Source organism: Nicotiana attenuata, unplaced genomic scaffold (assembly GCF_001879085.1).
Source record: "Nicotiana attenuata strain UT unplaced genomic scaffold, NIATTr2, whole genome shotgun sequence".
Lineage (NCBI taxonomy): Eukaryota > Viridiplantae > Streptophyta > Magnoliopsida > Solanales > Solanaceae > Nicotiana > Nicotiana attenuata.
This window is the reverse complement of record NW_017671351.1, coordinates 250,838-261,776: the sequence shown is the minus strand read 5'-3', so window position 1 is coordinate 261,776 and position 10,939 is coordinate 250,838. Positions and strand designations below refer to the sequence as shown.

At 39.2% G+C, this 10,939-nt stretch overlaps 1 protein-coding gene across 2 annotated transcripts in view; it reads left to right on the top strand.

Annotated features, from left to right (window-relative positions):
- The first annotated feature begins 1,776 nt into the window (after positions 1–1,776).
- Positions 1,777–10,939, top strand: part of LOC109207749 (aminoacylase-1) — a 28,570-nt gene continuing 19,407 nt past the window's right edge. For both annotated transcript variants that reach the window (XM_019370733.1, XM_019370732.1), the window contains exons 1-4: positions 1,777–2,706; positions 3,338–3,475; positions 10,105–10,344; positions 10,421–10,553. In XM_019370733.1, coding sequence (XP_019226278.1) covers positions 1,858–2,706; positions 3,338–3,475; positions 10,105–10,344; positions 10,421–10,537 — 1,344 coding nt within the window. In that variant the 5' untranslated portion in view covers positions 1,777–1,857 and the 3' untranslated portion in view covers positions 10,538–10,553. The remainder of the gene's footprint in view (positions 2,707–3,337; positions 3,476–10,104; positions 10,345–10,420; positions 10,554–10,939) is intronic.

Here is a 10,939-nt window from a genome sequence, read left to right as displayed (position 1 = left end):
GGTAAGTAACAGTTTTAACTCTGGCTTTGAGGGTATAAACCCAGAAGAATTGATATCATGTGATTTGTTTGGTGGTGATACAACACGCTAGGTAACGGGCGTGTGGGTGTGCACCGCGAGGATGAGACTTGGTCCCATCCCGGAGGCCAAGGCTAAAGCTATTATCTGTGGTTATGTTGTTTATCTGTTTGTTGAACTTGTTTGCCTTCATGTTAGAGATCCTATTAGGTTTTATTCATGCTCACATTATTTGTACTCAGTCATAAAATTATTGTACATGTTTACCTCAGTCTCTATTATTTGCTTAATATGCTGTGATACTTGATGTGGGCCGTGTTTCCCTTATTTGTTGATTGATGGTGAGGCTAGTGAGGTACAGACTGGGTGAGGCCGGTGGCCTAGTTGTGAGGATATTAATACCATAGCGCGGAGATGTCCTCGTAGCACGTGAGTTGACCGTGCGGTCCAGGTATTGATACCATAACACGTGAGTTGTCCGCGTAGCACTGAGTTGACCGTGCGGATCCAGGTATTGATATGGTAGCACGTGAGTGTCCGTGCTTGCGCTGGGCTTTGGGAGCCCCTCCGGAGTCTGTACACACCCCCAGTGAGCGCAGAGTGTTGAGTGTATGACTGTTGAGTGTTGAGTGCTGAGTGCGGTGCTGAGTGGGGGAGTGACATTGTTGTGAGGTTGCATTTACTCTTTTTTGCTGTTGCTGCATTTTAATCTGTTAAAATTTCTGTTGTGCATTTACTGAGTTATGAAATTTACCTGTTTATTCCTGTTATTTTTAAAATTGTGAAAAATAAATAATTGGAATATTTTGCTCAGCTCGTCACTACTGCTCAGTTCCTTAGTTATTTCTGTTACTACTGAGGTGGTTGTACTCATACTACACCCTGCACTTTATGTGCAGATCCAGGTGAGTTAGAGTGCGGCGATCGTGAGTTCAGGCGGCTTTAATTGGAGACAACAAGGTAGTTGCCAGTGTCCGCAGGACCTTGTTACTCCTCTCGTCATTTCTTGTTTTGGACAGTTAGACAGTTTATATATCTTAGTTTATAGTTTTAGACGCTCATGACTTAGTGACACCCCGATGTTTGGGACTCGTTTCCGTATTTTATATTATTTATATTTAGAGTTGGTTTAGTTTATCAGGAATTAAATTATTGAAAATATTTTATTAAATTCTTATAATCAGATTAGTAGTAATTTTGGGAATAGGCTTGCCTTGTAATATGATAGGCGCCATCACGATCAAGGTTAGATTTTGGGTCATGACACGGTATAGCCGCTATAAAAATAAGCCGAAAAATATAGATTTTTTTGTATATTTTGTTGTATATATATATATATACACAAAAAAAAATTATACAAATTTTATAAATTTTTTCGATTACGGAATGTAAATAGTTTTTGGTACGGACTAAAAGTGATAATATCCAAAATAAAAGCATCTTTTTAACAACAATCTTAACACTTTTGTTTAAAAATTAAGGGGTCGTTTGGTATGAGCTATAAGAAGGTAAAATGCTAGTATAAAAATTTAATACTACCACATTAATACTTCGTTTGGTTAGCAAACCAGGTATAAGTTATCCCAGGATTAAAATTAACACCGAGACAACTTATAACTTATAGAGGGTGGGTAATTAGCACCGGTATAACTTATACATTCTTCTTAATCGTCATATTTAATATAACATACCAAACAATGTATAAAAAATAATTCCACCATAACTAATCCCAACATGCCGTATTCAAGCCAAACGATACAAGTATTCAAAAGTCTCAAAATCTAGATCCCCTCAACACAACACTCAACACTCAAAGCTCTTCGCATTCAGCCATTCACCATGTTCAATCCCCTCCAACGTGTCCCACTCCTCTTGTTCTTCCTCGCACTCTCCACTATCTCTGCCGCCGAATCAGACACACCCATTTCCCGTTTCCAAAATTACCTCAGAATCAACACTGCCCACCCTAATCCAAACTACACTTCTCCCATCACTTACCTCATCAACTTCGCCAACTCTATCCCAAACCTCCACTCCAAAGTCCTCCACCTAACCCCCACCATACCCCTCCTATTATTAACCTGGCCCGGTACCTCCACCCCTTCACTCCCCTCCATTCTTTTCAACTCCCATCTCGACTCCGTCCCCGCCGAGCCCGAAAAGTGGACCCACCCACCCTTTTCAGCTCACAAAACTTCCGATGGAAGAATCTTTGCACGTGGGGCCCAGGACGATAAGTGTATTGGCATGCAGTATTTGGAGGCAATCAAAACGATACAGAGCAAAGATCCTGACTTTAAACCTTTAAGAAATGTTCATATTTTATACGTGCCCGAGGAGGAGGTGGGTGGGTTTGATGGGATGGGGAAGTTTGTGGAGACTAAAGAGTTTAAAGAGTTAAATGTTGGGTTTGTGATGGATGAGGGACAGGCTTCAACTAATGATGAGTTTAGGGTGTTTTATGCTGATAGGACACCTTGGCATATGGTGATTAAGGCTGTTGGAACACCTGGACATGGCTCTAGATTGTATGATAATACTGCTATGGAGAATTTGATGAAAAGTATTGAGGTTATTACTAAGTTTAGGGAGTCTAAGTTTGATATAGTCAAGGCTGGATTGGCTGCTAATTCTGAAGTCATTTCTGTGAATCCAGTGTTTCTCAAGGCTGGAATTCCTTCCCCAACTGTGAGTTTTTGAATTTTCGGTTGAGTTTGCTCTTTTGAGTTGTGTAGTTTTTCGAGCTCCAGTTGAAGGGGGTCCATAAGGGGCGGATCTAAGATTTGAATTTTATAGGTTCTGGTTCTAGGACAGCAATCTCAAGTGCTGTGTTCTGAATTAATATTTGTACATATTTAGTGCATTTCTTATTACACAGTTTGGGCCAAAGTTAATGTGTTTTGGCGAGCCCATATCTTAAAGCCTACTGTCATTTGGGAAATGATACTGTAGTAATTCGGAATGCTAAATGTAGTCATCCGAATTATTATTGTTTCTCTTTCCAATTCAATTATATGTGATGCCAATAATAGTTTCTTGGTGATTAGTCTTTCAAGTTCTGTTTAGCTTAAAAGAATTTGAGGTTCTTAAAGTATATTGAAGTATGATCTAGAGAAACCTACCAATCGAGAATAACTTTTAAGTTTAAGTAACGATTTATGAACTCGTTCCTGTTCCGTTAACAGCTTTCTATGTATTAGGCAACATTGGCTTATGGTTTACTGGGCTTATATTTCCTAGTTGTTTATGGTTCTGCTTATATTTTTGTTCTTTAATTAGGATTTATGATTTATGGAGGCCTTCTGATTTGCTTGCACAGGGATTTGTAATGAACATGCAACCCTCTGAAGCTGAGGCAGGATTTGATATTAGGATGCCACCAACGGCTGATCCACAACTTATGAGGAAGATAATTGAAGAGCAATGGGCACCAGCTTGGAGGAACATGACATATGAGGTGAATAGTTGCTTTTTCTTTGTGCTTATCGTTGTTAGTTTGCAGACCTTAGCATATCTTTCGGCTTTAGATTAAAAATGATAGTGCTCTTTATTATCTTCCCAGAACTGTTCGGAAAATTTTGAGGTATATCAATAGTATACTGAAATATTTGAATAGCAGTTTAAATTAAGTTGGTAATATCAGCAAGTAGGTTTCTGTTGTTGCCTTAATTAAAGAGACAAAACTCATTAGTGAACTCCAAAAAAGAGGGAAAATTAGGCAATGAGAGCGAGAGATATCACAAGACTATCTTGTGCAGTGAATCAAAGGAAGTACTTTCATGAATCAACGGACTATAGCTCACGGAATTGAGCTAGTGGTTCTCACTTCTCAAGGATTTAGGTAATTTGATGCTGCTGTGTTCCCAAAAGTGATGGGAATTGTATTTTGGATGCCATTTCTCTTAGAAAAGGAATAGCTTCAATGCCTTGGTTTAGGAGCGTAATAATTACAATGTCCTTTAGAGGATTTTATGAGACTAAAGAAGGCCAATTTCAACATTCTGAATAAAATGGAATATTATAAGTGGAGCAAGCTGGATGTCTACAAAAAGTTGACCAAATCCAAGGAGTACAACTGATTATATGACATATCCATCAGCTTAAAACCTGAAGAATCAAGCTTCCACTTCTCGAAATAATCGAAGGAGTTAATTTGTCAATCAAGTTGTACAAGGTTTATCATGTAATGACTCAGTTAAGTAACTATTTTCCCGTAGAATACTAAACGACGCTACGCTGATTGAACGTGGGACAATAAGGTTAGTGCACATGCAATGAGAACAACCGAATGAGCAGTAAACCACGCTTGCATCATCAAAATCGTGCCTAGATTTTAGAAATAAAAATAAAATGCACGATTAGGAAGTTATGCTCGGCCTTGTACGTATAAGTAGGATCATTCTATGCATGGATGGAAATCATCACAATCATTACATCAATTAATAAACTTATATTCATTTCCTTCAAATTCCTTTAATCTTCTCTCTTTTTTTTTTTACAGCTTTTCTTACCAGCTCTCTTACAATGTCAGTAGATCTTTCCTTTTCTTTTTGGGTTGATAAGGTAGATGTCTTCTTAGATTAATCTTAGCGAAGTTCCTCTTTTATATGATTGACAAATGGCAACGTTCCCTCCTCAATCTTACTCATTTGACTTCGATTTTGGGGATCATTGCTTGGCAAATTCGGCTTCCATTGTTCATCTAGCTCGAGAAATCCATTTATTTTTTAAGCCCTAAATTGCTCGGACTCTGGTGCGGGTATCCAATACGGGTGCAGATCTAGAGGTCGTATCCTTCATGATCTAAAATTTAAGATTCGGGGTACGAATCCAGTTACAGATACAGGTGGGGGAATCCGGCTAAAAATAATTCAAATGTCTAAAAATAGAGTTATAAAAATATGTCCTACTTACGAGACATTATGTGGAAACCTTATAATGTATTCTGAGAAGATAAAAGGAGAATGACTGAGATATAAATTTCTTTATACACCATCTCTTTCAATTTCACTCTAGCTTTTGTTTTGATTTCGGAAATCATTGTATCTGTTGCAAACTTCTCCATCGATTTTGGTCAAAGTACCGAAAATCGATTGACCAGATCCGTTACGGATCCCACATCCCACACCCACACCCATGACGTGTTAACACAGGTGCGGCACCAAAAGTGAAGAGACCGAGCAATTTAAGCCAACACTATTCTTTGGTATGCTCTTTTTTCTATAGTTTTCAAAGCTTACTCTTTTAGGACTTGATTTCACTTGTGCATGAACTATAATGGGGCAAGAATCAGCATAGTGCAACATCCAGGGAATAAGGACTGTAACTCATGGTTCTCCCACTCAAACATATGATAAATTGCAAGGTACAACTACACTGGCATAAGCTCCTCCAACCGACATCAACCTATCATGGTTCCAAATGAAGGACTCTTTAGTTCACCTCCTATGATAATAAACACATCATTCATACAAGAGAAATCGACATGGATATTGTTGAGTCCTACATCAGGTGGGAATTAAAAAATGGGTCTCTTTATATGGTCTTAGGCAATCTCCATCTCATGAGCTAACTTTTAAAGTTGAGTTAGGCTGAAGGTCCATTTTCTTAAAATGGTATCGGAGCCAGGTTTATCCCAATTCATTGTTAACCGGATGTTGGGCCCCCATCTTATGTTTTTCACGTTCCAGATGTCCAGTACTGGGCGCGCGCAAGGTGTGTTGAGTCCAACATTTGTTGGGAATTAAAAAATGAATCTCCTTATATGATCTTGGGTAATCCTCAACTTATAAGCTAGCTTTAAGTCGAAGATCGATATTCTTAACATATATTAACGACATGATTCACTAGTTCCCCCAACCTATTGGTAAAGTAGAAACCGGTAGTGCAAATTGAGGTCCACTTTTCTCGAGCCTAAATGCTTATGGTGGCAAGACAACAAGAAGATCAATGATCAATCTATGACCAACTTTAATTACCAATCGGTTTAGACCTACCAAGGCCTCGGTTCAGGATGACTCCTTAGCAGGGGAACATGAATGTCGGGGAGGGCGATTGATTCCATCAAGTTTCGCGGCTTAGATGGCAAATTAAGCATTGTCAGCTCCTACTGACTATACTTTTTATATGGAAACAGTTACCCAGTGTCACAATCTAATCTTCAGTTCAGTCAAGTCAACTTGGCTAAGAAGCTTACTAATTCAACAGGTAATTTTGCCTTACCTACAACCCCTTTTCTTTCAGATCCATAAGTCGGAGGTTTCCTTCATCAGCAGATCTTTAATAACGTGTCAAACATCATCCGTATTTGGGACTTGCCTATATCAGAAAATCACTTAGGAAAGCAGACACGGGTTGTTCCAAATCAGCCATATTTCTACCCACGCTGGCCTGGCAAGCAAATGCATAACCATGACCAATCCAGCCTTCGGCAACCTTTATGCCAAATCCTGCATCTGAGCAGATGAGCCAGCAATTTTACAACTCTACATTCTAAGTGCACCGGCCAAAATGACGATACATTTTGGAATTAACTTGAAGCCAGTAGACAAATTTCTATACCTGTTCCGGCTGGATTGACGGATGTGCCTCTTCCAAGAGGTTTCAAACTTATTTGTCATTTTTTTTCCTGAGAAGATAACAAATCTACCGAAGATCGCATCGGCATTTATTGCAGAATGCGGGGGGGGGGGGGGGGGGGGGGTTTTGCACGTAAAGAAGGGCATAATATGCTCTTTCCCTTGTTGTGGACAAAAACCATCTTTGCCTAGTACTTTTCGTTGCCTGCCAATTCAGCTCAAAGCTGGGCTGACATGGAGAGAACGTTCCATGACTGGTTATTACAGTATGTTGATGAATCTGTTGTTGATTTCCTGGAGAGATATCAGAAGATGCGCATTAGATGCAACATACAATTCCCGGAATCTCGTGGCTCTTACTTAGCTGGTCACCAAAGCTACAAAGGTGTAGCAGTTCATTCTTGGCGAGAAGCAACAAAGAGCTAGCAGAGGAAAAGGTCCTTATCTCGTGTCCATCATAAATTAAGTGGACTGGCCAAGCCTACTGATTATGAGGAGAAGTAGTCTGCTTTGGTTCATGCTGTCGAAACATATGAGAAAAACCATATTCTTGTTTTGCTCTCAAATTGTCAAAAGCTAAGGAGTTGGTGAAGATTGAGAACAAAGAAAGCTACATGATTGATACTTCTAAAGCTAACTTGATGTTTGACTATTTTCTTAAGGATAAGCAGATCAGACTTCCAGAAGCATACAAACGTCCATCAATTGAAGAATTGGAGAACAGGCAGTATTGCAAGTGACAACTCATATTAGCAACAACTGCGTCGTCTTTCGCGATGCTAGCTGGAAAGCAATCAATGATGATGCATGTTCATTCTATTTAACATATGGTGACTGATGTTGACACTTTCTTGCCAGTATTTGATAATATGGTAGCCATTACCAATACTGCTCCCAATTCTCAGCAAGATGTGCTCGTGTGCCAGCTTCACAGAAGAGACCGATAGGTGATATCTCCGAAGGGGTCGCAAGTGCAGAACACCACCTTAAAAGAATCAGTGGAACCAGGCGGACAGGAACGAACCATGCTTCACGAAGAAACTCTATCATTTAAAAGAACATCACTGCTGACAAGAACTTCCATCCAAACAAGAAAAGCAAAAAGGTTCCTGTCCTCCAAAGTCTCCATCTATGCAAGATTGACTCTAAACTAGAAGAAGTGCTTATTGGATATCAACATCTACAAAGGAATCTCAAGTCTCTGTATCTTTGTCATAAGATTCAAGAGAAGCTGAGGAAGATGATCAAGCCTAAGGCTAATGTTGTCAAAGACCAGCGGGTTGTCAACAAGGGGTAAGAGAAGCTGAACCAACTAATAGCGACTACCTAACTTAGAGAAGATTAGACAACGGCAAAGAGTCAAGCAAGCAATTCAGAAGATTGAATCTGAGAAGAATTAAGTGGAAAAGCAGCAGAAGAGACAAAGTGCAGAGCTGGCAAATGAACAAAAAGGAATCCACTATGTCTGGTCAGAGGGATCACAACTTGAGGCCACTGTCTCAGTAAATCTGTAGAGCATACTCCCAGTGACTTCTTGGCATGGTCCAATATATGAATAAGTTGGAAAATGATGTATGCGCTGGGAACATAATGGGTTGTGTTGGCACAATATGAGATGGAGTGATGGACTAGATACTAAGTAAGCCTTTGGACATAGATTTGGTTGAAACTTGATTTTTTTTTTTTTTTTTGTGAAGTTGTGTTGGAAAATAGTATTTGGAAGTTGAAGTTGTGTTTGGACATGCACTTTACATATAAAAAGGATGAAGTTTTTTGAGTGGAAGAAAAAATTTCGCCCAAAAAATGACCCAAACCAGTTTTGGAAATTTTATAACTTTTTTTGACAAAAACTGATCAAATTCCATGAACAGGCAATGTTTTCAAAATTTTCTTTGAATAAAAGTAAAAAAAATCTATCCCCAAACGGGAGCTAAGTGTGGCAAGTGGTGGTTGTAGACCACTAGTTCAAGTGAAGCTCGAGGTCCTTCAATTGCTTCCAACGGGAACTTGAACAGAAGCAAGAAACGCTTGTCCCGTAGATGTTCCTATTTGATTGTATCCATTGTTCTACTACGTTGTCTTGTTCCTTCTGCCACCAGTTCACCAAATTGCCCACACTTTGCTAGAAAGTCTTTTCTTGATTTTAGAGACTGCTTGTTCACGTCTACAAAGGGGTTCTGCCTGTTGAATGTTTTTGCACTGCTGAACTTGTTTTCTACCATCTTTTCAGTGTGGCCATTTCTGGATAATTTCTGGACTGATAAGATGGAGAAAAAGAAAGAGGTAATACAATACCCAAATATCAATCTGAATCGACATGAATCCGACAATGAACAAGATTCTGAAGTGATAATAGGGGAAGGTTATATTGAAGAAGAAATTCCTTCTTGAATTTCATCAATTTGTTGGCAATGGTCTGCTCCGGGCCTTGATTATGATCAATCTTGTCCTCCTTTCTAATATAGTGTTTCTACTGAATCCTCCACATCCATTGTAGTTTTGGATATATAACATTCATATAGTTGTTCCCATTTGCTGTATTTCCAAAGGAGATCTCTCTGGTTCTTCAGATGCTTTCATCAATACTTTCGCAGATCCACAAAAATCTGTTACTTTCAACTCTAATTCTACGAACAAAGAATTCCTTCTTTGCATCCATTCAAACCACGTGGATTGACATTCTCTTTTTTCCCCAATGATTTCTTATGACTTTTCCCCAGCTGAGAAGAAGGCATTCTTTTCCATCTAAAATGGATTTCACACTAGTTTTAAATTGATGACACTCCACGTCGTCACAGCTGCTACTATATGATCAATTACATTTTGCCAATCTGGACTTAAAGATGACAAGTAAAAGTGTTGCTGCTGTGGGAGACATGTTAAGAAGAGAGAGGGTTTTGGGAAGAGGAAGGATCAGAGAAGAAAGGTTTGGTTGGAAATCACCAAAGCAGGATTAATCTGGCTGGAAATCCAGAGATAACTAAGAGTTTAAGATTAAATCTTTAGCTCCAATTGTCTGATTCTTGTATTTCTGAAGCTGTTCCAAGATTGCTCTCTTTAAATTGGGCGCCATTATACCTTTCTGATCGTATGATATCAAAAAGTGCCGGATCGTGTAATGAAAAACTTTTTCTTTTAGGAAGTTGTCACAATTGGGACAACTCTATTTATCAATCAATCAACTATGCCTCAACATGAATCATCTATAGTCATTCCGCGGGACAGCTGTGTTTATTTAAAAGAAACGTTTGCTTGTGGGACAACTCTAAATAGATAGTATATCCGTTAATTTTGAGTAGAGACATCATTTCCAATGTAAGTAATAGTTGGGATCGTGGTTTGGTAGATGAAGCTTGTGTTTTTTTCCCATTCCCATTCTTATGCGTTACTCACCAGTTTTTAAGAAGTTTGCATTTGGGTGATATTTTATTTGTATACTAAACACAAAAGAAGGACAAGATGGAAAACTTTTGGTTTTCTGATTCTCAGGCTTCTTGTAATATGGCAGATAACCGAGAAAGGATTCCTGAGGGACAACATGGGATGTCCTTTGATGACACTCACTTCCGACTCCAACCCTTGGTGGTCTGTTTTTAATGAAGCTGTTACTAGAGCTGGGGGAAAGCTCTCCAAGCCTGAAATATTAGCGTCGACAACTGATGCTCGATTCATGAGACGACTGGGAATTCCCACCTTTGGTTTCTCCCCTATGAAGAACACCCCCATATTACTGCATGACCACAATGAGGTTTGTCGCTGCTTCTATTTATGACAAGTCAATAAACACTTGTTTCTCTGATGCCAATCATTTGTTGTCCTGGCAGTTCCTCAAGGATACTGTTTACTTGGAGGGGATTAAGGTCTATGAATCCATAATAAAGTCATTAAGCTCCTTTGAGGGATCTTATGAACACCGGTGTAATGCAGTTTCTCAACAATGAAGTTTTTGAAAACTTGGTATGGTATTCATCTCTTTGTTTGATTATTTGGTATGATATTCATCTCTTTCGAATATTGTTTAATTTCAAGGTATGCAAGTTCTAATTCTGCACATGCTATAAACATAAGTCTAGGTCTTTTAGATACAAATCTTAATTTGTTAACTTCTCGTATAGTTTCTTCATCGAAGGGGAGCCTTGGAGCAACGGTAAAGTTGTTGCCGTGTGACCTATAGGTCACATGTTCAAGCCATGGAAGAAGCCACTAATGCTTGCATTAGGGTAGGTTGTTTACATCATATATCCTTGGGTGCGGCCCTTCCTCGGACCGTGTGAACGCGGGATGCCTTGTGCACCGTGCTGCCCCCCCCCCCGTCCCTTACCTTTACGTTACTCTCTACTCTT